General features: G+C 43.6%; 1 protein-coding gene across 1 annotated transcript in view; it reads left to right on the forward strand.

Annotated features, from left to right (window-relative positions):
* Nucleotides 1-1,854: 1,854 nt before the first annotated feature.
* The window catches only part of adgrv1 (adhesion G protein-coupled receptor V1), a gene marked incomplete at its 5' end in the record, with an annotated part of 86,263 nt that continues 64,664 nt past the window's right edge, over nt 1,855-23,453 (forward strand). Inside the window, 33 exons of the mRNA XM_084550894.1 lie at nt 1,855-2,040; nt 2,750-2,899; nt 5,506-5,601; nt 5,988-6,092; nt 6,341-6,454; nt 6,812-7,042; nt 7,208-7,545; nt 7,637-7,907; nt 8,980-9,306; nt 9,796-9,972; nt 10,109-10,332; nt 11,427-11,553; nt 12,310-12,495; nt 12,628-12,808; nt 13,230-13,393; nt 13,484-13,607; nt 13,705-13,965; nt 14,995-15,121; nt 15,202-15,425; nt 15,576-16,310; nt 17,817-18,190; nt 18,972-19,151; nt 19,544-19,724; nt 19,817-20,010; nt 20,144-20,273; nt 20,543-20,623; nt 21,158-21,297; nt 21,387-21,752; nt 21,914-22,157; nt 22,268-22,483; nt 22,571-22,786; nt 22,888-23,132; nt 23,236-23,417. Of these exons, the coding sequence (XP_084407020.1) occupies nt 1,855-2,040; nt 2,750-2,899; nt 5,506-5,601; nt 5,988-6,092; nt 6,341-6,454; nt 6,812-7,042; nt 7,208-7,545; nt 7,637-7,907; nt 8,980-9,306; nt 9,796-9,972; nt 10,109-10,332; nt 11,427-11,553; nt 12,310-12,495; nt 12,628-12,808; nt 13,230-13,393; nt 13,484-13,607; nt 13,705-13,965; nt 14,995-15,121; nt 15,202-15,425; nt 15,576-16,310; nt 17,817-18,190; nt 18,972-19,151; nt 19,544-19,724; nt 19,817-20,010; nt 20,144-20,273; nt 20,543-20,623; nt 21,158-21,297; nt 21,387-21,752; nt 21,914-22,157; nt 22,268-22,483; nt 22,571-22,786; nt 22,888-23,132; nt 23,236-23,417 (7,097 nt within the window). The remainder of the gene's footprint in view (nt 2,041-2,749; nt 2,900-5,505; nt 5,602-5,987; nt 6,093-6,340; nt 6,455-6,811; nt 7,043-7,207; nt 7,546-7,636; nt 7,908-8,979; nt 9,307-9,795; nt 9,973-10,108; nt 10,333-11,426; nt 11,554-12,309; nt 12,496-12,627; nt 12,809-13,229; nt 13,394-13,483; nt 13,608-13,704; nt 13,966-14,994; nt 15,122-15,201; nt 15,426-15,575; nt 16,311-17,816; nt 18,191-18,971; nt 19,152-19,543; nt 19,725-19,816; nt 20,011-20,143; nt 20,274-20,542; nt 20,624-21,157; nt 21,298-21,386; nt 21,753-21,913; nt 22,158-22,267; nt 22,484-22,570; nt 22,787-22,887; nt 23,133-23,235; nt 23,418-23,453) is intronic.

Here is a 23,453-nt window from a genome sequence, read left to right on the forward strand (position 1 = left end):
TGAAGGCAGCCTGCGGGAAGCCGGAGCTTTTGTTTGGGGAATTGAAACCAGATTAAATGCAATATTTTCCATTCTATATGTTAAAATAGATATTGGGTACTATAACCCCTGATCTAACACAATCACTCAGTAGTTAATATACCAAGTGTCCACATGCTGCGAAACTGCACACACTGTGGGATAATACTTTGTTTTTCAGTTTCAGTGTCATGATGCAAGAAGGTTTATGGCATTTTGCGAAAGCTTTTTCATTGATTCAAAAAATCTCAACCCCAGGAGACGGAGAGAGCAGGGCAAATAACAGGATTTATTTAACCCTGGCCCCCCTTTGTCCAGCATCGCACTTCCTTAGTCCCACCCTCTGTTCCCCACCGTCCAGCCCGGCTAGACACCTTCTCTAAATCCGTTTTTGATGGATTTCCCAGCAAACTGCTGGTGGGACACATGCATACACACACACACCCCTGGACATTAAGTCCATCCAACAAATTCTCACATACGTGTAATTTGCTCTATCCCTGTCACATTCACAACATCTGCATCAAAGGACTGTATTTGTATACCAACAACTTCTTGCCTCCTGACTCCAACTAATTGATTGATGGATGGTTGCTATTTAAACTCTCGCTAATTCTGAGAATAACTCGGATTGATATAACAGTAATGGAACATGTGAAAAAAAAGGATATTTTCAGTGTCCAACTTTCCTAAATTATTTTGGTGTATGAAAAAAAAAAAAAACAGCATGACTTCATCCACCGTAGTAGCTGATGTTCTTTTTCAACCTTGTAATTAAGAGCAAATATTTTTTAAAGAACTTAAATGTTCATACTGTTGGCAAGGCTGCGTGGTGCACATTATGAATGGGATGGGTAAAAGACATCAGGGTGGGTAAAGACGGGACAGAGCGGCCGCAATTAAGCTTTAAGCTAGCTCCACCCAGCTTCTCATGCTGTGTTGTTTTGTTGTGTTAACCATGACAACTGTCTCAGCGGCTCCATCGAGCTTTAGGATTATTCTGGGTGACAGAGCTAAGCAGGAGAGGAGAGAACAGGAAGGGAAAAGGCCGAAGAGGGAAAGCAGAGGAGAAGCGAAGAAACATGGCCAGAGACGTGGAAGGCTGAGGGCTTTAGATTAGACAAACGGAGAAGTGAGGGTTATTTAACCTGCCTGGGAAGCAGGGGAGCAGGAAAGATCGTTAGAGTCATTAATGCCAAATTTCACAGGATTGCGTGACAAATAAATTTATGTGGAGAATGAACTCAACAACTGCTTTAACAGTTGTGACAACACGTGGACAACAGTCATTGGGATTGTGGAATAATGTTATGAATCATTTAGACCACAATGACCAGCAGGCCTGCCAGTCAGCCTGCCTGAAAATTATGAAACCTAGCAGGCCCTCTGAACATCTGGCCCCTCGATCTTGCCTGTTAATTGTGTTAGGTTTAATTTATAATGAATATGTACTTTTACATTTTATTATGAGCATCCTTTGTTTAAAGAAAATGGGGCGTCTTTAATGAAATTGAGAACAACATATTCGCCGTGCATGGAATATATTTTTAGTATATTTCTAAATATTGTGTTGTAATTTAATAATTGTTAATGTGTCTGATTTCTTCTCTTGGAAGCTTCCCCGTTGTTCTCATCTCTGTATTTATACTTGACAGGTGTATTTGGGTTCACACAGACAGGACTGAAATTACAATCTATAGCGTTTTTATTTGTAAATCTTGCCAGAATATATACTGTAGCCATGTTGGCCTCCTTCTTTCAGTATATGCATTATATCTATCATTCCTGCATAATAATTAAATATTTCATCTGAATCCTTTCCTTTTATTTGCAGGAATGCTCCCTGTCCTCTTGCTAGCTGGGTTGATTCTGGCTCTGTCCATCCCTGGCACTACATCAGAGTCGGCCACGCTGCGGTTCCTGGGGCAGACTGATTTCGTTGTCAATGAGAGCAGCACAGCTGTGGTCCGGCTGGTCGTGGAGAGAGTGGGAGACCCGGTCAATGTGACAGCTTTGGTCTTGGTAAGACATGGGACAAGCTTGTCAATGATGAGTCCTTGTGCATACATGCTTATTATATCGCTAGCTGCATTGTGCAGTCCTTTTGGAATAAAATATTCTTATAACAAAAACAGCTCTGATGCAGCTTATTTAAGTTAGTCTCCTTGATTTGGCTATTACCGCTACATCTAGTGAAGGAGAGAATCAGCAGCCTTTCTTTCTACAGCAAAGGATAGTGGTGAAATACACTTAGTCTATCTGCAGAAACTGCATTGTAAATGAGTGGATTTTGGCTTTATGTTCTCCACGTCGGGGGGTAGCGCCAGCTGCTCACAGATGGTGTCTGGAAAGCCAAACTGGCCATGCAGTGGAGAGTGGTTGGGGAGTTTCCAGTGTTTCTTGATATGTTTACCACATTTGTTGTTCCATGAGCTTTTTCTGAGCTGCTTTACTCAGTTATTGATATAATATGTGATATCAGACTTCCATCCAAAAACGAATTGAGCATAGACAGAAAGACACAGCAAGTCAAAATCAAGCTGCAAAAACATTAAACCTGCATCGTAGTAGTGCAGCGTGATCATGGCTTTAAAATGATCTTTGATCCATTATTTAACGTTGTCTCCCTCTCCCTGTTTCTTGCCATTTCACACTAAACGCAAACATCATCTACACAGAAACTGAAAAAAGCAGCAGTTTGATTTTTGTTAAATGGTCTTTTTTCATTCAGTTAGAGGGAGTCGACACAGGAGACTTTGAAGCCATCAATGCCGCAGCCTTCTTGCTGTCCACTGAGTCCAGTAAGACCATCTTCATCGCTGTGAAAGATGACGACTTGCCTGAAGCCGACGAGACGTTTACCTTCAACCTTACACTACAGGTAAATCACCATTGTTAGTTAAAGTGCTTACGTGTGTTCTCCCACAGCCTTGCGTAAGCTGAATTTATGTGACAAAAGAGTTCCTGCCTTCCCTTCTTTCTCCCACCCCTCCGGAGCTCCAGGTTTCTTCCCACAACGTCCCACTGTTCTAATTCTGCCCCTGACTGTCTTAAACCCTAACCCCAGCTACCAAGAAATGTGGAGTGGGGGCGTCACACTGTAAACCCTGGGTGGCTCGGAGCTGCAGCCTCTTTGATGTGTGTGCTCTGTAGGACTTTTCCAGGGCTTGCCTGGGTGGGGCCAAATATTGTGTGCGTCTCTGAGGTACCCCACCAAAAAACACTTTTGTGAAGAGAAACTAACTTCGACAGCCGCAGCCTCACCGCACATTGGAATGAAGTGATTATCTCATTGATTTCAATGGGTATGGATTTCATTTCCATGTGTCGTGGTTCACCATTGTAGTCGACACAATATTGCAGATGAAAACTTTGTCTGTTCCCAACCAGGACGTTAAAATCTTGCAAACCCCACCAACACAATATCTTCAGAGATTACAGTGTGCTAATTGTACTGTGTTACTGTAAGATTAAAAGTATGCTGGACATCCATAGTACTAATTATTTAGCATGTTACTATGCTCTGACTATTGGGCATAGTGTTGTCCTGCACGGCTATAGATGTTTTAAAGTAACGTATGAAAATGAGTTTTAATTGGTATACACTGTAAATCCTCCTCACAGGAATTACCATGACAGCTCAGGATGCCTCACACCTAAAGACTATCTCCATGGTTTCATGTAGCATTTAGCTGTCAAGTTTGATTGATGAGCCGGGGGTCTGGTCTTGTCTGCCCATCTCATCCGTCACCAACAGACCTAAGATAAAGGTCATCGTGAATCACTGATTGTCAGCTGTGTACATTTACAAAACACCAACCACTGACCTGCTGTCACCCAGAATGACTTTCTTCCCATTGTTTTCGACTTGACATTGCATTTTTGGGACATCTCGTTAAAATCCAGTAGCCCATATTTAGCTCGCTACGAGAGTGAAAGACCAGATGAGGCCCACTTCGCCCTTCTCGTGTTTACACTACAGCAGAGACAAAGCTTGAGCCAAATGCTAACCTATCAGCTTACACCGAAGGACTTTCTGGAGGATGAATGTGTGCGGAAAGAGGTGTTCGAGCAGGAGTGAGAAATAAAGGGTTGATCGGGGTGTATTTATCATTTGTGGCAGTTACTGTTCAAAGTTGAGTAAATCAGTCCAGAAAATAGTGTTGAAGTACTGTAATCGATAGCAGGTGCAGCCTACATTAACAAAATACACGCACACACACACTGTGGGCTGTAGCATATTCATGCATTGCAGGTGACAGCTGCACTTAAAAATGTTGAGTGGGGTGTGGTAGGAGACTAGGATGTTTCATCTACAAACAGCCTATAGAAGGAAATATTAGTTTGGTAGACAGGGTTTACTTAGTGCGGCATATGTTTAATAAAGTTGACTTTTAAGTAGCCAAGTTGTGTATGTGTGTCACTGTGTTATGTAGCTGGGCACACATGAGTGTGTTTATGTGTGTAAGCAGCTTCCTGGCTGGCGCTCTGGCTTGGCTTTGTGAAAGCGTGCGTATTCTGTCTGCGAGTTGACCTCCTACAAGAGCTCAGCATCAGAAAGAAAGCTCTGTTACAGCTTGGAAAAGCCCCGTTTGAATAGAGGGATGAATGCGAGAGGCATTCATCCAAGCTGTAGAAGTACTTTCTTGTTTTTCATTTTCTCCTTTACTTCCCTCACCTTAACTTGAGCACACACACATGCAGTGGCTTTGCTCGGGATTTTCAGTTGGGCTACCTTTGAGAAAAAAAAAAGAAAAGCCTTTTAGAGCTGCTTTGGGTGAGAAAGTTGGGTTTTTGATCATCATACGATGTAAAGACTCTTGTAGGTGGTCGTTTTTCAGAACGCCTGCCCACACACTACGTAACATGTGTCCAGATGTTTGTATGTTGCAAAGGAGTCCAAAGATTTTGGACATTTTGGTGGAAACCTGTGCACTTGAAGCCTGACCTCAGCCATTATTGATGTCAGCACAGTTGGTTTATGAAATGCTTGTGAAAACATTGGTAAGCTCACTAATGGAAACCCTGGAAAGTTACACAAAATAACAGATTTGTGTGTTGTTTTTTCTCTTTAAAGCTGCAAGGAACAAAAATAAGAACATTTTCCTCTCGTTATAGGTTATGGTCCTTTTTGTTGAGTTAAAAACAAACAGTGTAAGCCTCGTGAGATTATAAACACACTGAGATTTTAAATTTGTCAAGTCTTAGTGCCGAATCACAGAGCACAGCACAAGTCCTGAAGAGGCACCCTGCTGAGGGCTAACCTGACAAATCAACCGGGCTCAGACCAGTACTTCCTGTCTTTGTGCCTTCTCACCAGGGCCGCTCAGTGGGAGCACAGGAATGAAGTGAAGGCAGTCGTTCTGGCTTTTCACATGAGAACGGGAGTCGGGATTAACTGTTGGGGGGAGGCTGAGGAGCGTGAACGTAAATACTGTAGTTGTGATCTGGTTTTATCTGTCCATCTTGATTCTCCTGACATTCCAGAGTTCATCTAATGGTGTGACACTAGGAACACCCAACAAGGCAACCATCACCATCCTGTCCAATGACAACGCCTTTGGAATAATTGCCTTCAACTCAGTAAGAAATCCACATGCATCTTAATACATCTGCTTTATTCCTTTCACTGTCCTCCCTGTCTCTTTCATTTCATTTCACTTTAGTTACTTTATTAGCATGGTCATTTCTCAGATGCAAAGCACCATACAAAATAAAATACAAAAACAAAAAAGTATACACGTATGAATGCAAAACACATAGATACCTCAGAATGAGTCAAATTAAAATAAACATTCTCTTTGTTTTGCAGTGTGGAAATATGTTTTGCTATATTTTGTATTACTATACTTGATTTTAAAACTCAGATTTACACAAAATTTATTCAGAATTGGCAATAAGAAGCAGTGTTGAAACTGGATCAGATGAACTGACTGGAGCTTTGTTTGTTTTGTGTGTCCTCGTCTCAGACTGAGGAGATCGTTGTTGATGAACCCAGGGGAAGGAACCATTATGTGCCTTTCACCTTGATTAGAGAAAAGGGAACATATGGGACTGTGACCGTGAACTTTGAGGTGAGAGGTCAATGTACATAAAACCAGCATGCCTGAGACATCCTACTTGTCTTAGAGATATATGTATTTCTAACGGATGGGCTTCAGTTAGCTTGTTGAAAATGCTTTTATAATTTTATTTAATATAAACGTGTGAATTCAGGCATAGGAATCATGTAAATCTTGTTTCTTGCCATCCACATACAGGACGGTAGCATGCAAAAAGATAAATGTTACTATCAATCTGACTCTTTGTGTTCCTACTCCAGGTCTCTGAAGGTCCCAACCCTGCTATAGAGGATCTCAGTCCAGACAGAGGGAACATCACCATCCCTGTAGGACAGGCTGTAGTGCACTTCAATATCCTCATTCGGGATGACCAGGTATTGAACTGGCTCCTTAGTGCACTAGGTTTTTTTTTCCTCTCTTTGTCTCTGCAGCAGTGACATAAACATTGATAGTTTTATTATTATTTGATTATTTTAGAGATGACGTATTCTGAAAATGTCCCTTATGATTACGACCGTGGCGTAAGCTTGATTGACTGTGCCATACTGATTGACTTAATAGTTTGGAGCTTAAATATCAGAGCTACTCGAGGTCTCATGACTGTTTGTGCTTCACCAACCTTCATAAAGCTTCAAACTAACATACAGTTTTTTTCAGTTTTAACCCAAATAAATAATTCCATGTTCAGAATGAGCTGTATATGGATGTGCTTCTCTTTCTCTGTGGACCAGATACCAGAGGATGATGAAGTGTTTTCAGTCAGGCTAACGGGTGTGGCAGGTGGAGCCCTCCTAAGGCCCAATGCCAGCAGTGTCCAGCTGAGAATCCGGCGTAATGACAGCCCGCTGCGGTTCTCCCACTCTATCATGGCTGTTCCAGAGTCTGCAGCAGTCATTGCCCTCAATGTGACCCGTGGTCGATTGACTGAGGATGGACCACTCATCGGCTCTGATGACACTGAGGTTCCTCTCTTTTAATCAAGCTATACAGTATATTACAGCTAGACTTTTGACTTGTAAAGCTCTGGGAACTACCATCGTAATGGTTTGCAATCTATAATTTAGATGCATAAAAACAATAAGTATAATACAAGTTTATTAAAAGCAGCTTTACTACGCTGTCTTTAGGTCTCCGTAGATTACATGGTGGTGAGTGGTGAAGGACTGGGCAGCGCCACACCAGCTGTGGATTTCCTGGACCTACAGCCAGTCAGAACCGTTACGTTCCCTCCATTTGTCTACACAACCAGCCTGCTGTTCAACATCAGCGACGATGATGTGCCAGAAATCGCAGAATCCTTCCATGTGGTCCTGGTGGAGGAGACCATCAGAGGAGATGCCGTGCTAGTATCGCCCAATGCTGTGCTGGTGACCATCGAGCCCAACGACAAGCCTTACGGTGTCCTGTCAATAAGCAGCAGCGCGCTCATTCATCCAATCAGCATCAATGAAGATCAGACACAAAGGTGGATAACTCACAAATATAGTAATAGATTTTTTTTTATAAAAATAAATATATGCCTAAACAAATTACATCCAAAATTACCTCTCCCCCAGATTTGATGGCATCGTTATTGTAAGGAATGGAGGCAGCTACGGGGCCGTGTCTGCCAACTGGTCCATCAATAGAAACTCCAGTGATCCCTCACCTGTCTCAGATGACCTGAGGCCTGAGGTGGGGACGGTGAGATTCGCTGCCGGTCAGGTGACTGCTGTGATTCCAATAAACATCGTGGCAGATGAGCAACCTGAAGAGGCAGAGGCCTTCGTTCTCAAACTGCTGCCCAGCACTGTGACTGGAAATGCAGAGGTGGACGAACCCATGGAGGTCAGTTCACAGGAGACTGTTGATTTTCTTCACTGGTTTTATTGGAGAGAAAAACAGGCTGCACTTGTTGCAGAACACGTCCTATGGATGTTGTTGCATGTGTTATGCATGTGTGTGACCTACAGTAAGGCACAGTGGCAAACTTGGCACGTTCTGCGAAAGTCGACCCCTTGGTGCGTAACTTTGCTCCGTGGGTGTTCCCTTAATGTGGCTGAATCAAAACAAAGCGGAAACAGCAGGCACGCTCAGTGTGTGGTGTTTTTTTTAAGTGTGGGTGAAGTGGTGACACGTTTTTATAGCTTCCATCTTCAGGCCTCTTGGCTATGTGCGAAAGCAGTGGGCAGATCTAAGTCATGTTTATGTTCAAGGCATAAGAAGTCGCACAACAGTACACCACCTCAGATCATGAGACTATTCGGTCTGGTTGCCATCTGTGCAGAACAAGGCCCAGCTGAAATTCCTTAGACAATAAACAAACAGCCCGAACAGTAATTTAATCAGTGTTAATTGTCATTAAGGTTGCAGATAATATATCACACAGAAATTGCACACACATTACACTGAGCCGTAAATCCGCTGTTGTGAAAGTGTCAGGCGATGCATCAGACAAGTGCATGTTTCAGGGAAATGAATGAGCAGTTAAATGCCCATGGAAACTACTCTAGCAGTTTTAGCAGAGTTAATTAAAGAGGATGCCGCTCTAAAGTTAGCTCAGGGCTCTGTTTTACTACTTTCAGTCTCACATGTTTTTTTTCCTCTCTCCGTTCCTCACCTCTCCTTTTTTCTTCCAAGATACAATCTTAGGAACACAAAAACAGGATACACAACAAAGTGTAATTGATGGTAAATCCAGACTTCACTGCAATTACTCTCTCTTAAAGATATTTTAGCTCCCTTTTCACTGCTCATGGGACTGCACATGACTCACAATCACTCCGTTGTAGGCGGTGCAACTAAGAATGTGTGTTTTCTGCAAAATAAATATATTTTGGTTTTGGTAATTTTGTTTTATCAGGCAAGAATGTAACATGAGCCTACTTCTCCTTTCTTTCTTACTCCATTCTTCTCTCAGATGGTGTTCTACATCCAGGACAGTGACGATGTCTACGGGCTCTTTCGCTTTAACCCAGACAAAGAACAGAGTATCCAGAGTCAACCCGAGGGCCGTTTCCTGTCTCTGCATTTTTTGCGAGACGGTGGCACTCTGGGTAACGTGTCTATGACCCTCACGGCCCTCTACATTCCTGCAGGTCCTATAGACCCAGCGCTGGCCCGTGACCGGGTTCTGAATGTTAGCAGGTCCGTTAGTGTGGTGTTTTCCCGTGAGCGTGAGGTGCCAGTAACGCTGCCAATCAGGAACGATGCCTTTCTGCAAAACGGAGCTCGTTTCTTAATACAGGTAACTGGGCTGTAAGGGCAGCATTATCTTTTAAGTTGTAATTCAACAGCATGTGTAAAAGTGCATTCATTCTGTCTACATTTCTGGCCAAATCAGTGCCATCCAAGGTTTAAGTGCCTCATTTGGATGTGTGAATAGTTTGACACTGGCACTCAAATCTGGCATGTTGCTATGGGATTTACCCAACTGTCCAAACTAACAACATCTCCTAGTCCTTAAAGCTAGCATAAAAAGTACTTGAAAGGCCTTCTTCACATTCTGCTGAACCCTAATTGCATCACACACTTTCAGCCTCAGTACTCTAATTCAAAGATACATAAATATAAAGGGCTGGATGATACAAAGACAAGTCATTTAACACACCTTAGAAAGTGACAGACATAACCACGTTCTGGTAGTCAGGTATAACTGTCCTCTCTTTAATATCTATCAACTATTGGGCTTGTTTCATCCTCTGTTAACTTACTCGTTGCTTCTGTTTTTTTATAGCTGAATACACTGGAGCTGATTGATATCAATCCATCGATTCCCTCGAACAGCCCAAGGTTTGGGGGAGCTCTAAACCTGACCTTGACCGTCACCCCTGACATTGCCAACGGGGAAATTGGCTTTACAAGTAACGCCACAGTTTTGGTTTATGAACCAGAGGACAGCAATATCAGCATGGTAAGTGATACGGGGGTGCTTACAGACAGTATCAGTAATTACAGTCTCTATTAACTTGCAACTATCAGCATTGCAGCAGTCACTGGGTATTATGTATGTCTGTATAAGAGGTTCACTCCAGTGATGTTTGGTGCAGGTGAGCCTCCCTCTTCGGCGTGATGGGACAGACGGTCGGGCTGTAGTGTTCTGGAGTCTCCGGGCGACCGGAGCCAATCGTGAGGATGTAACTGCTGACGACCTGAAGCCTTTCAACGGCTCTGTTGTCTTCCTCACCGGGCAAAGTGATGCCTCCATCAAGCTCACTATTATGGCTGACAATATCCCAGAAGTCAACGAGGCCTTGCTGCTCACTCTGGATAGGTACGGATGTTAAACTTTTAGTTATTCAACAGTATTAACTGTCAAAACCCTCCATATAATAGCTCTGATAGTGAATGTAATGTTTTTGACAATGTAGACCACAAACGAGTCCAGTGGCATTTGAAAGGCTGGGTTTCATGCCATCCCTTTTTAGATTTTCTCGAGATGCTTGTTTGTGTGTGCGTCTGGGGGGTTGTTCTTCTGTTAGTCTATATTCTGATGAGAACGGCGGCTTTCTCTCCCTCCCACTCCTCCCCTGCAGGGTGGAGACTGCACGCTTTATAGTGTACTTTGGGTAAGTGGAGAGTGGAGTGAACCTGGGCCTTTTGTGTGGTGTGAATCAGGTCTTTGTTTTTCAGAGAAGGGCCTACTTCAGGATTTCTGGGGTCTTTGGTCAACATGGGGATGAGGGGGACTGGGATAGGGTGGGGGGGAGTTCTGCGATGGTGCGAAAAAAGGGAATCCAAAAGGAGAGGGATTGTTGGGAGTAAATAGAGAATCGTCTGTATGTGTTCTTGCTCTAATTTAACCAGGCTTGATTGTGTACCCTTTTGGAGACGTCAGCGTTTGTATGCATGCGGCGCCTTAGCTGTGGCCGTTTGTGTGGAGTGTTTCATTCTGTCATGCCTTTGTGATGCCCATTATGTTTTGCAGTTTTCTCAGCGTACACACACATGCGCACACACCCCTGTGGCGCAATAAAGAGGCAGGCACGCAGTTGATTGACATTGTTATTAAAAGTGGTCTAAACAGCAGGACATCATATGGAGTTCGTAATTAATGAGCATCGCACAATAAAAGGAATGCATTAAGACGTTTAAATTAAAACTGAGCTGCTTAAAATTAGTTCTTATTATAGCTTATGTTGCAACATTTAACTAGAGTAAAGGTCTAAGCAGCTTTCATGGTGTCATCAGCTTCACCATGAAGTTGATAAGTATCAGCTCCACCATCCACCATCAGTCATGAAAGACAGCATAATGACGGATGTTTTGCAGTACCGTGTTGTGTTTCTTTGCTTCAGTCGCAGTCACTCACTGGTATGATCTTATTCTGTGTATGAGCCTATGTTCATTTCTCTGTATGTGTCCCAGGAGTAATGTTGAGAATCAGATCCTGAAAGCCGGCTTCACCAGCAGAGAGATTATCATCATGGAGAACGATGACCCTGGGGGAGTCTTCGAGTTCTCCCCGTTCTCCAGAGGTCCATGGGTTATCAATGTAAGCTTAAAACTGCATAGAAAAAACTATTAAGACTTGATTTAAACCAGCCTGTGTGCTCCCTCAGCTTAGACAAACATGTTAAATCTATAGTGCGATCCTGCTTTTGTCATCTCAGATATACTGAAGTATCTAATCTTTGGATTCTCTCTGAGAAACATGAGAATAAGATATAATTCCTCAATCTCTTGCATCAGTAAAAATCTCTCTCTTGCCTCCAGTTCATCAAAAACTCTGCAGCCAGGGTGCCAACTAGCAAATGTGACCACATTTCACCAATCCATTTACTACTAATGGTGATCTTTGAGCATTTGCAGTTAGGGCTCCTAGACTAGAGATCAAACTCTCTTGTGTCTTTAAAATCATCCTTTTAAAAACACAGTTTTTCTAAATAGATTTTCTGGGATTTTATATGTATTTAATGGCATTTTAGCGTGTTTTTTTGTTGGGTTGTATTGTACCAGGGCCAGGTCGTATCTGTCATTTAAAAATGCAACACACTACTATTTTTAGAAGCGTTGTGTTTTCAGATCTCATTCTGACCAGGCGATGGTAAAAGGAGACTTATTGTATTTCAGAATTCTCCCAAGTGTCTCTTAAGGTTGTTGACTTGACCTCTCAGTCGTGGAGCCGTTACTGGCTGAGGTTTTTATAGGTGGGAATTAAAAGGAAAATTGCCTGGGGCTCAAGGTCTTAAACCTGACATATTGTTATGCTTTCTCTGGTTTCATTATATTTGTACATTTAAAAACCTAGGAAGGGGAGGCCGTGGAGCTGCACGTGGTCAGAGCCCAGGGGCAACTTTTGAAACAGCTGGTCCGATATTCTGTCGTGCCTTCTGGCAGCACTGAATTCTACGGTGCTACTGGCATCCTGGAGTTTAAACCAGGGGAGAGAGAGGTAGTGGTGGCACTGGTGGCAAGGCCTGATGGGATGCCTGAGGTAAGAGCACAATGTTAATAATAATAATAATAGTGAATTATTATATTTCTTTTCTGTCTATTTATTTCAAATCGCTACTTTAAGTGAAAACTGACTATGTGTGTGTTTCTGTGCAAATGTGTGTGCGTACAGCTGGATGAGACTTTCTCTGTGGTACTCAGTAGCCACAGCACTCCACCCAGTCGTCTAGGCAACCACAGGGAGGTCAACATCACAGTGCGGAAGAATGACGACCCCTATGGGGTCATTGAGTTCTTCCAATCAGGACTGGCAGTGGCCATCAATGAGAGCAAAGGGGACATGATGCACCAAGGTACTTTGAAGGAGCAGTCCTTTAGATAATAGAGATACTGTCAAGTGGTAGCTCATTAACACTTAAAATGGACCTAATTGCGGTGAATCACAGAACTCTGGTGTGCATGTGGTGCCATTTATGTGATTGTTAATGAAGAATAAAAGAGTGGGCTGTATTTTTTGTGAAAGTGATCCTATTTAACTCATTTAAAGTCGTATTTTAATGAACTTGGAACTTGAGATTCTTGACAAAGCATCTCTCTCTCTCTAGGGAATGTATTACACATGATTGCTCTTAGCAAGGCATGCAGGGGAGCAGCACAATGGAAATACATTATTAAAACTAATAGTCTCAACTTAAGGAAGATTCAAGTCAAAAGAAAGGTGCAAAATAATTCAATATCTAAATAAAAAAAATCTCTGTTCTAATGTTCCTTCAGCCGTGTACCCCGTAGTGAGGAACAGGGGGCGCTTTGAAGAAGTAACGGTCTCGTGGGTCTTGGAGCCGGCCCTGTCCAGAGATGTCAGCCCCCTCCAGGGAAACCTCACCTTCAAGGAGGGGGAGTACCTGAAAAACCTCACTCTCTTCTCTGTACCTGATGAGGTAAAATGTTAAACTAACCTCAAAAGTGAAAGGAATCCAAAAACCGAGTTACTGTTCATTGATTTGAATGTTGTTTCATTTTTCTTTAAGATCCCAGAAGACATGGAGAATTTCACCATCACGCTGTTAAATGCTACAGGTGGAGCGAGACTGGGAAACGTATTAAATGCCAGTTTGAGGATTAATAAAAATGATGACCCCATTTACTTTTCTGGTAAAGATTTTACTATATATATGAAGCGTGCTCTGAACGACTGTGATAATATGTTTTAAAGCTCCAACCTTTCACCTCTCCTTCTCCTCCACCTCAGAGCCTGTCATCGTGCGGCTCCAGGAAGGGGGCGTGGCCAACTTCACTGTTCTGAGGGCAGGGCGGGCAGACTTTGTGGCCACGGTGATGTATCGAGTGGAGTACGGCGACGCGTCACCAGATGACCTTAGCATGCTGAGTAACGACACCTTGCTGGTGTTTGATGTGGGTGAATGGATGAAGAACATCTCCGTGGCTGTTGAAGATGATGACTTACCAGAGACTGATGAACCTTTCCACATTGTTCTCTTCAACGCCACAGGTGAGTGGGGGCCTCCATTTGAACAAGTACGGTGAATTACTGGGAGATCTATGGATTCGGTGCTTATGTCAGATAAAATACTGAATGTGTCATACCTTCACAAATGTTGTCCCCTTTGGATAATAATAAAAAAACACCCGTATTCCCCTTCTCTTTTTAAATGTGAATTAGAGTAGGTAAATCTAGCAGTTACGCCCCATCTTTAATTAACTTCAGTCTTCTCTGTTTCTTTTCTCTTGTTTTAATGCCAGTTAATACCATGTCTGTGATTGCTCCTCCAACCCAGTATTGTGTTACATGGACTGGAGTGAAAGGCTCTGGGCCCCAACAAGACTTTAATTATCAGGCTCCAGACATTTTAAGACACAAAGGGTGGCCACTCCACTGACCTCTCTGTGTTTTCTGATTGACACGGAGTAGAGTCGAGGAAGGGTTAGCCTCTAGTTTAATTCTGGCAGGGATCGCACTCAAAGTCAACACTGACGTTAGAAGTCAACTGAACACTTACTGGGACCTTGACACTCTTTGCCTTTTTTGCTTAATCGTGAGCAGATGCAGATGTATGCTTGTTACATTGAACCTGTAGTCTGGCAAATTGAAGCATGTGCTGATTCCCTTGTAAATTTTATTCCTTCCTTACGTTTGTTGTTTGGTTTTTTTTCAAGACATTAACATATCATTTTTGTAGTTCAGTGTAACACTTCTGCCGAGAGAAGCTTTTGTTTTTGTGCTCTCTTTCTTCATGAATAAGAAGCCCTTTGCTCCTGGGCTCGGTTGCCATGGTTATGGTGTGGTATGTTAATAAGAACAGCCTCCCCATTGCATGAAATTTAGCATGACAATAACAATATGACCACTGCGCTCCCTGTCAGCCTCTGTAGTCTCTATCAATCAAGTCTATCTTTCCATATCTCTATCTATCTGGCAGTCCATCTGTGCAAAGCATGATTTGGCAACTTGAGGACACAGACTGCATCACCATAGGAACGCAGGTCCTGTTCTAGTCTGATGATATGCGTGTCCACACAGGCGATGCTGTTGTGTATGGAGCAGACACAGCGACTGTGGTGATTGAAGCCAATGACGATGCCAATGGCATTTTCTCCTTGGAGCCCACAGAAAAACCCGTTGAAGAGGGCAAAACCAATAATTTCTAGTAAGGAACAGGTCCTCAGTTCATATTTCTTAATGCAAAACATTGTTTAGATTAGAATAATCTTGTTTCTTCTCCCCCAGTGTACTACGAGCAAGGGGACATTTTGGGAATGTTACAGTCTTCTGGCAGCTGTTTTCCAACAACTCCGTGACACCTCTAGAAGACAAGCAGGAGTTTACAAATACCAGTGGCTCCATCACATTCACTACCGGGGAAGACACCAAACCCATTGTCCTGGCGGCCATCTCAGACAAACTCCCAGAGTTCAATGAGTACTTTGTCCTCAGGCTGGTAAATATCTCAGGTGAGTTTAAAATAAAAGTGTCAGATTTGGCAGCTGTCATAACAATTTGTCACTGAGTTTTAACTTTAAACTTCAGTCATCAGCCTTAAGTTCTCTATATTGCCAGCTGCAAATGAATACGTTTGTTTTGAAAACCATTATTTCTTTCAGGGGGTTACCCTGGGGAGGGTGGACAACTAGCTGAGACTTCTCTGAATGCCTCAGTTCTCATCCCTTTCAATGACGACCCATTTGGTGTCTTTGCCATTGCTGAGAACAACTTGGACCAAGAAGTGGCTGAAGATGTACTCTCCCAGGATGATATGGCTGATGTCACTTCCTTCACCATCCTCCGACAGCAGGGTACTTTTGGTAATGTCCGCGTTGCCTGGGAGATTGTTTCTGGCCGCTTCCCGCAGGGACTTCCTCTCATGGATGACCTGCTACTTCAAGCTTCCTTTCCAGCTGAGGTTGAGCTTAGACCTCATGCTAGGAGACACCACTCAGCCACAGATACGTGGTTTTTCTCTGGGCTTCCTGGAGCTTATGGGACCATCTCCCCCGAAGATGGGCCTGCTGCCATTGGCAACTTTACCTTCTCTGCTTGGCTGGTGCCAGGACCAGACACTGACGGCTTCATAGTCTCCAAAGGCACACAAAACGGGAGCTTTTATTATGGAGTGAAAGTCCACACCAATGAGTCTCATGTCACAGTGATGTTGTACTATACTGTAATAGGCTCAAACAATACCCAAGTGGCTCGGGCAACTGCTGAGAAGTTTGTCGAGGACAATACATGGCTACACGTCATCGTTACTGTTGATGATGGGATTATAGAGTTCTTCTTGGATGGGAACCCGGTCCCTGGAGGCTTGAAGAGCATCAAAGGAGAAGGCATCAGTGATGGTAAGCTGCTTTGTCAGAGAACATATCATAGTGACGGGTTAGGTCACCCATCACTATGGGTTGAGGGGAGGGGCCTCTGTGAATCAGGCTTGTTCCAGTGCATCCCACAGATACTTGATCAGTTTGGGATGTAGTGAATTTGGAGGCCAGGTCAACACCTTGTACTGTTTCTCATGTTTTTCGAGCTGTTCCTAAACCATTTTTGTGTGTATGTCTGTGTCAGGCTACATCCTGCTGGGGATGGCTGCTGCCATCAAGGAGTTATTTTGTCCTAAAATGTTTTCACACTGATTTTACATTTTCAAAATTAGATTATGTTTCATGCAGTTTTATGTGAGGCCAAAGCTGTGTATTAGGCAAGGTCTTAAGCTTCTCTCTCAGTTTTCACATATGGAAGGGTTTTTTAGTTCCCTATATTAATACACGTACATCTTTACACGCACCCACCTTTCATTTGCCTCCTCATTGTTCAGGGCTACTGGGACTCTACAATGCTTGAGTGACCACTTAGCCTCACTACTGCTGGACATTGTTACTGCTCAAAGGAATCAGCCGGCATCTTCTTTTCTTCCCATTCTTGCTAATTACTGGAGACAATAGCCTGTATTTGGCCAAAAGCTCCCATAAAGAGAAATATTCTGACGCATCTTTGGCTAACTCCAGTCACAACAGATTTATACATCATTGCCAGTCATGTTGTGTTATTGTCTGCTACTGGAGCGCTTTGTGCCAGGTTTTGTACTTGCTCACTGTGGCTGATCTCCTGCATTTGTCCCATTTTGTGCGAGCAGAGGAAGTGATAGTGGAGCAAGAGGTGCAAGAACATAAATGAGTAATGACAAAGAGCTAGACCTGAGCATTTGGTGGCCTTAATCAAGATTCTGCTTGTGGTGCCAGTACATCCAACCAAAACAAGCAAATTAACTCCACCATTAAAAATAATTGGAACATACGACCCTCATTATTTTATTGTTACACATGACCGCAAAAAGAGACTGAATAATTAGTGTGATTCAGTTCATATTTAGTTACAATGATCTCATGAAATCTTAAGCCAGGACAGGCAGTGGAAAAGGGTAAAGTGACACAATTTGTATGATATCAGGTATGAATTAGATTAAATTAAATAAAACTGCCAGTGTGTGACTTTTGAATGTTATCCAATACAGGAGCTTAAAAATTGTTATTGTACCGAAAACGAAGAGTTACTGTAATTATAAGAATTTCCTCCTAGTTTATTAGACTATACACATATAAAATTTAAACGTCTTTCATTTTTCAAGTTAGTATGGGGGCATGCAGTCATGACATTAACCTAGTAAAAATGTGCATTGTGCTTAATATAATGGTGATTACCGACTGTACTTGAATGTATCTAAGCCTTTCCTGCTTCGATATCTTCAACGTTGTATGCTATTGTTCCCAATTGTTGTAAAAATTATGTTGTAAAATACGTCAGTGTAAAATACTGAGCAGTGTTTTTGTGTGTGTGTATTTCCACTCCAGGACCTGCTTCAGTGTTTGTTGGGTCAGATCCTGAGGGTGAACAGCGCTACACTGGCCTCCTCCAGGATGTTCGCCTGTACCATACGAAGCTGAACCGCAGCCATATCCACGAGCTCCACACTCAGCCTGCTAAAACAGATCTGCGTAACATCTCCGGCTACCTGCGGTACCAGCAGGACGAAAGGCAGAAGTCGTTTGTGGTGGAGGTCAGGGATGACAATGAAGAGGAGGGAGAGGAGGTGTTCTTCCTGCAGTTGGTGGCGGTGCATGGTGGAGCACGCCTCCCCCTCCCTAGGCCCACTGCTATTCTGCGAGTCATGAAGAGTGACAATGCCAATGGGCTTTTCGGATTCACTGGCGCTTGCATTCCTGATGTAAGTGTACAGTGTTTAAGTCTTTGGAAATAATAGTTCATCAACCCGCCACAGAAACATGACAAGCACCACAGTCTTGACAAATATATTTTTCTATAAATCAGTCTGTAAACTAAATTAATTGTCTTTTAAATATACCTTGATCTGCATGACCACTATAACAGTGCCATTGTCAACTGTGTCATCACTCCCATGTGTCTACACAGTAAACATATGCATAGAAACACATGTAACGTAAGCCCATTCATCATTGTCCGTCTCTGTCCTGCTGCATATTTCATCAGCCTCCATGCCTGGCTGCAGGGAGAGCATGCTCTCTTGTTTTATTTGGATTGGATGAGTGGGCTCTCATGTTGGGCCCTCTCAGGTTGAGCGACAGCTGGTAAGGCAGCAGCAGGTCTGTCAGTAAGGGCATTCCTATAGAAGTGGATCAGGAGTTCCATCACTGGAAACGGGAGATCTTGTTCCTAATGTCCATCAGTGCAACAGGTGGCAAGGCTGGGGATGACATTCCATCAGAACCTGAGGATCTCCTTCATATCTCGGGCCATTTGGGAATTAAAAGAAGTAGAGGCATGTGGGCCATCGAGTGCTTCCTCTCTGAATCACATCATTACTGTGCAGGAATTAGATTGGGCTGTAGTTTGTAAGGCTAGCTCTATTATGTTTAACAAACTGCGATTGGGTGACTACACTTAGATGCGTTTAGCATTGATCACCTCCTCCTACGGTTCTGAATTCACTGAGTTGTGTGTTTTTCCTCCTTTTTATGTCCTCATAGACCACTGAAGAGGGCTCCACTATCTCTTGTGTGATTGAGCGTATGCGGGGATCCCTGGACCATGTTTACGTCAACTACACTGTTACCCAGTTGGACAGCTCGAACAATGACACTCCAGCCCATCAAGACTTTGTTAATGCAACTGGAGCTGTGCTCTTCATGCCTGGACAGCGTTCTGAGGTGTGTGAGTGAGTCCCAAATGAGGTGGGGAAAAACCCCTCTGAGTTCATCCAAGGTGACCTAGAGTGCGGCCAGTACAAACATTTAAGAAGGAGCTGGTGCACGCTGTATTAACAAGGCAACATATGAATGTCAAATAAATATCTTATGTCTGCTTTAACTCAGCCTTTCACAGTCACCCAACTGTAACGTTTTTTGATAACCAGCCCCACCTAGTGGTCAGTAGGTTACACATTTTTCAAGTTAACAGGTGTCAGCATATTTGTTCTATTAATGTAATACTTAATGACCCAGCACCCAGCATAGACTCTATTTATTTATTCTAAATGAACCACTCAAAATAGAAAATGTATGTAATGCCAGTAAATAAATGTAATGTCTTTTCTGTTCAGGTACTGAACCTGTTGGTATTGGACGATAACCTCCCTGAGTTAGCGGAGTCCTTTCAGGTCACGCTAGTGTCAGCAGAGTCAGGTGACGGGAAGCCAGGCTCCACCCCCACCAGCGGAGCAAGCATCGACCCCAAAAACTCAGTTAACACGGTCACTGTCACAGCTAGTGACCATCCCTATGGTATTCACTCTTGTTCCCTAAAAATGTCCGTCGCTCCTTCTCATTACATTTCAGTGACTAAATGCACAAACACACACGCTCTCCTGATCCAGGCCTGCTGCAGTTTCAGCCCAGCCCTCCAGAGGACGGTTTGATCGCTCCAGCACTAGAACCTGCCCACATCACTGTTAACGAGGAAGATGGACAGATCCGTCTGCCAGTGGCCAGGGCCCAAGGCCTTTTGGGAAGAATCATGGTGGGATACAGGACAACCCCCTTCACAGCATCCAGCCCTGAAGACTACGAGGTTAGTTTCCACTGACGTCCGTCTCTCTCTTACTGATGCAAGCACGCTTGTCATGTATCGTTAAACAAACTAGCAGATGAGAAGGAAATACGTTTCCTGAAACTGCTTCCCCTGTTTCTTTTTTCTCTGGCAGGACTCAGATGGGATGTTGGACTTTCTTCCGGGGGAGAGGTTGAAGTTCATCAGTGTGACCATTATCGACAATCCTGTCCCTGAACTGGACAAGATTTTTAGAGTGGAGCTCTACAATGCAGATGGAGGAGGTGAGAAATGCAGCCAGCGTTTAAACCACTTCCTTCCAGTATTTTTAATTTAGTATGGTTTATTTGAATGTTTATTAGAAGTCTTTACCTATTGACCTTGTATTCTGTACTACTGTTTCTGTGTGTTTTGTGTGTGCGGTGTTCCTGCGTGCTTCCCCTTCCCTACACACCAACCTACACTCCTTCCCATACGCCCTTCGATCTCTACTCTTCTGGTCTGATTCTAACCTGGTGTGACACTTCTGTGATCCTCGTGTGTGATCCGTCAGTGGGTCAGTTTCTTCATAGTGAGGGGAGTGGTAGTGGGGAGAGTGACTATGACTTCCTCCTTCCATCCTATCACCACCATGGTACGTATCCCCCCTCTCCTTCACTCCCAGTTGCTTCTTGTTTCCATTCCTTCATCCCCACACTAAAGTATTTGGTGCATATGCACAGTCACATCTGCGGGGTGTGTGCGTGCACATGCATGTGTGCTTTAATGTGGGCGGTATTTACCTTTTACTATGACCCCTGTGATAAGTACACATGGAGAGGGATGTGGGAAAAGCAAATAACCTTTCACAGGGCTGGATGGGAAAGCAGTTGACATTTACTGTCAGAAACTCCAGTGTTTCCCTCCACGTTTTGAGTGCTGTGACCTATTCTGAAATAACCTCCCCACCCTCTATGAAGCTGCCATTGCAATTTTGATCATAAGGTCAAGAGTATCAGATTATCACTTTATAATCATTATTTGGCTATTTCAGTTACACCTGATTTATTGCATGAGAAATTATTGCATTTTCTGGCTAATACTTTTCATTTACTTCAGCTATAACTCCTAAAAATGCAACCACGATGAATTACATAATAGTAACACACATCTGGAATTTTCTGCGCAGCTACCTTGGGAGTTGCTTCCCGCATCACAGTGACCATCGCTGCATCTGACGACGCCCATGGAGTGTTTGAGTTTAGTCCTGAATTCTTGTCTGTGAATGGGACAGAACCTGAGGACGGACGTAGCTCTGTGGTGCTGCAGGTCAGTGGAATACACAGTTTAAAAAAAATAAGGCCCAGTGTTTGTTCATCATTGTGCTCTGTGCTATGTGTTCTTTTGTCCTCTCCTAGGTGGACCGGTCCTTTGGCGACCTCTCCAATGTAACTGTGTACTGGGAATCTGAACCCAGCTCTGAGGGGGAGCTCCTCAACAGGTCTGGGAACATCTCCTTTGGTGTGGGTCAGAGGTCAGCGAACATCATCATCGATGTGGCCCAGGATGAGATCCCTGAGTTGGACAAGAGTTTCATTGTGTCCTTGGTTAACGTCTCACATGGTCGTCTGGGTGATAAGACATCTGCAACGCTGACTGTGCTCGCCAGTGACGATCCTTATGGAGTTTTTATATTCGCTAATGCAACAAGGTCTGTTCGACTCCCTGAAGCTGATGCAACGGTTTCCCTCACCATCCTGCGACAGAGAGGCCTGATGGGTCAGGTGTGTAATACTGTAGAAGATTAAAAAAATATGCAAATTGAAGCCACTTATTGTTCAGGTTTATTGTCTTTTAAGTAATGAAATCAGGATGACAAATGGTTATATGGGGTGGGATGTGTCAAATGATGTGATTTTAGTTAATTAAATTTTATTTCGTATAGGTGCGGGTCACATATGGGACACTAAATGAGGCCGATCCGGAACCTTACAGGACTCCTGGGGTGGGGCGAGCTACTGAGGGGAGAGATTTTGTTTCCCTCCTCGATTCTGTGGTGTTCTTGGCCAATCAGAGTGAAGCAAATATCACCCTGAGAGTGCTGGACGATGAGGATCCAGAAAGAGATGAGTCAGTGTTCGTGAAGTTGATCAGTGTTCAGCTCATCCAAGGGGCGCAAGAGAGGCTCAGTAAGATACAGACACACTTAGTGGAAGATTTACCTGACGTAATAATTTAAGATGCAATGATTCTCCAACCACACCTCACTAAACTAATGTCCTCTTCATGTTCCTTCCAGTTCCCAATTCCCCGTCTTTGGGCTCCAGGACTGACACTGTAGCCCAGGTGATAGTGGAAGCCAGCGACGATGCATTTGGAGTCCTCCAGCTGTCAGCTTCGGCTGTCAGTGTAGCTGAACACTATGTCGGGCCCATAATAAATGTCACACGAGTAGGAGGGATTTTTGCGGATGTGTCTGTCAAGTTCAGAGCAGTGCCTTTGACTGCCAGAGTCAGTAAGTATTAAGGTCACTGTCTCTTGACTTGAATCTTTCTCCTTGTGACCTGTGTGTGAGCATAAATTTCTGTGTGTAATCTTATAGGTGAAGACTACAGCGTAGCCTCAACTGATGTGGTCCTCCTGGAGGGGGAGTCCAGTAAATCTGTACCCGTCTATGTCATTAATGATGTGGTCCCTGAGCTGGAGGAGACCTTTCTCATTGAGCTGATCAACCAGACCACTGGAGGAGCTCTCCTAGGGGAGCTCACACGCGCCATCATCACCATACTGCCTTCTGACGACCCTTTTGGTGCTTTTGGTTAGTAGGCGTCATCTGGAATGTCATTTGATGTTTCCACACTTTTATTAACTATTTCTCATGGTTTAGCAAGTTCTTTTGTTTGTTTCGCATCTACCCAGTCTTCCAGGCCGTCCCAGTTACTATAGAGGAGCCAGGATCTAACTCTGTTGAGGTCACATTGCCTATTGTGCGTAATGCTGGTAGTATTGGCACAGTGGCGGTCCAATGGCAGGCCACTGTCAATGGAAAACTAGCAGTAGGAGACATAAGACCCACATCAGGAGAGGTGAGATTTGCTCCTGGAGAGACCCTGAAGACACTCAGAGTGGAGATTCTAGCTGACGATGTACCTGAAATCACTGAGGTAAGAAGCTGAGAGAGAAAATTACATCCTTGGAAAAATTAAAACATAACCAATGATTTTTTTTTTGTTGTAATGTGTATTCCACCCTGTCTGTCATTTCTAGATTATTAAGGTGGAACTAACTGGTGCCAGTAATGGAGGAAACTTGGGAGCTGATACATTTGTTAACATAATAGTGCCTGCTAATGACAACCCATATGGGACAGTCTACTTTGGACAGTCTGTTTACCGTGTCCAAGAGCCATTGGAGGGAGTGTATAGAGCCAATATTACTGTTCGCAGGAGGTAATTGTATTTATTTGTTTTTAATCATGGTTAATT

This window comes from Chelon labrosus (assembly GCF_963514085.1).
Source record: "Chelon labrosus genome assembly, chromosome: 9".
NCBI lineage: Eukaryota > Metazoa > Chordata > Actinopteri > Mugiliformes > Mugilidae > Chelon > Chelon labrosus.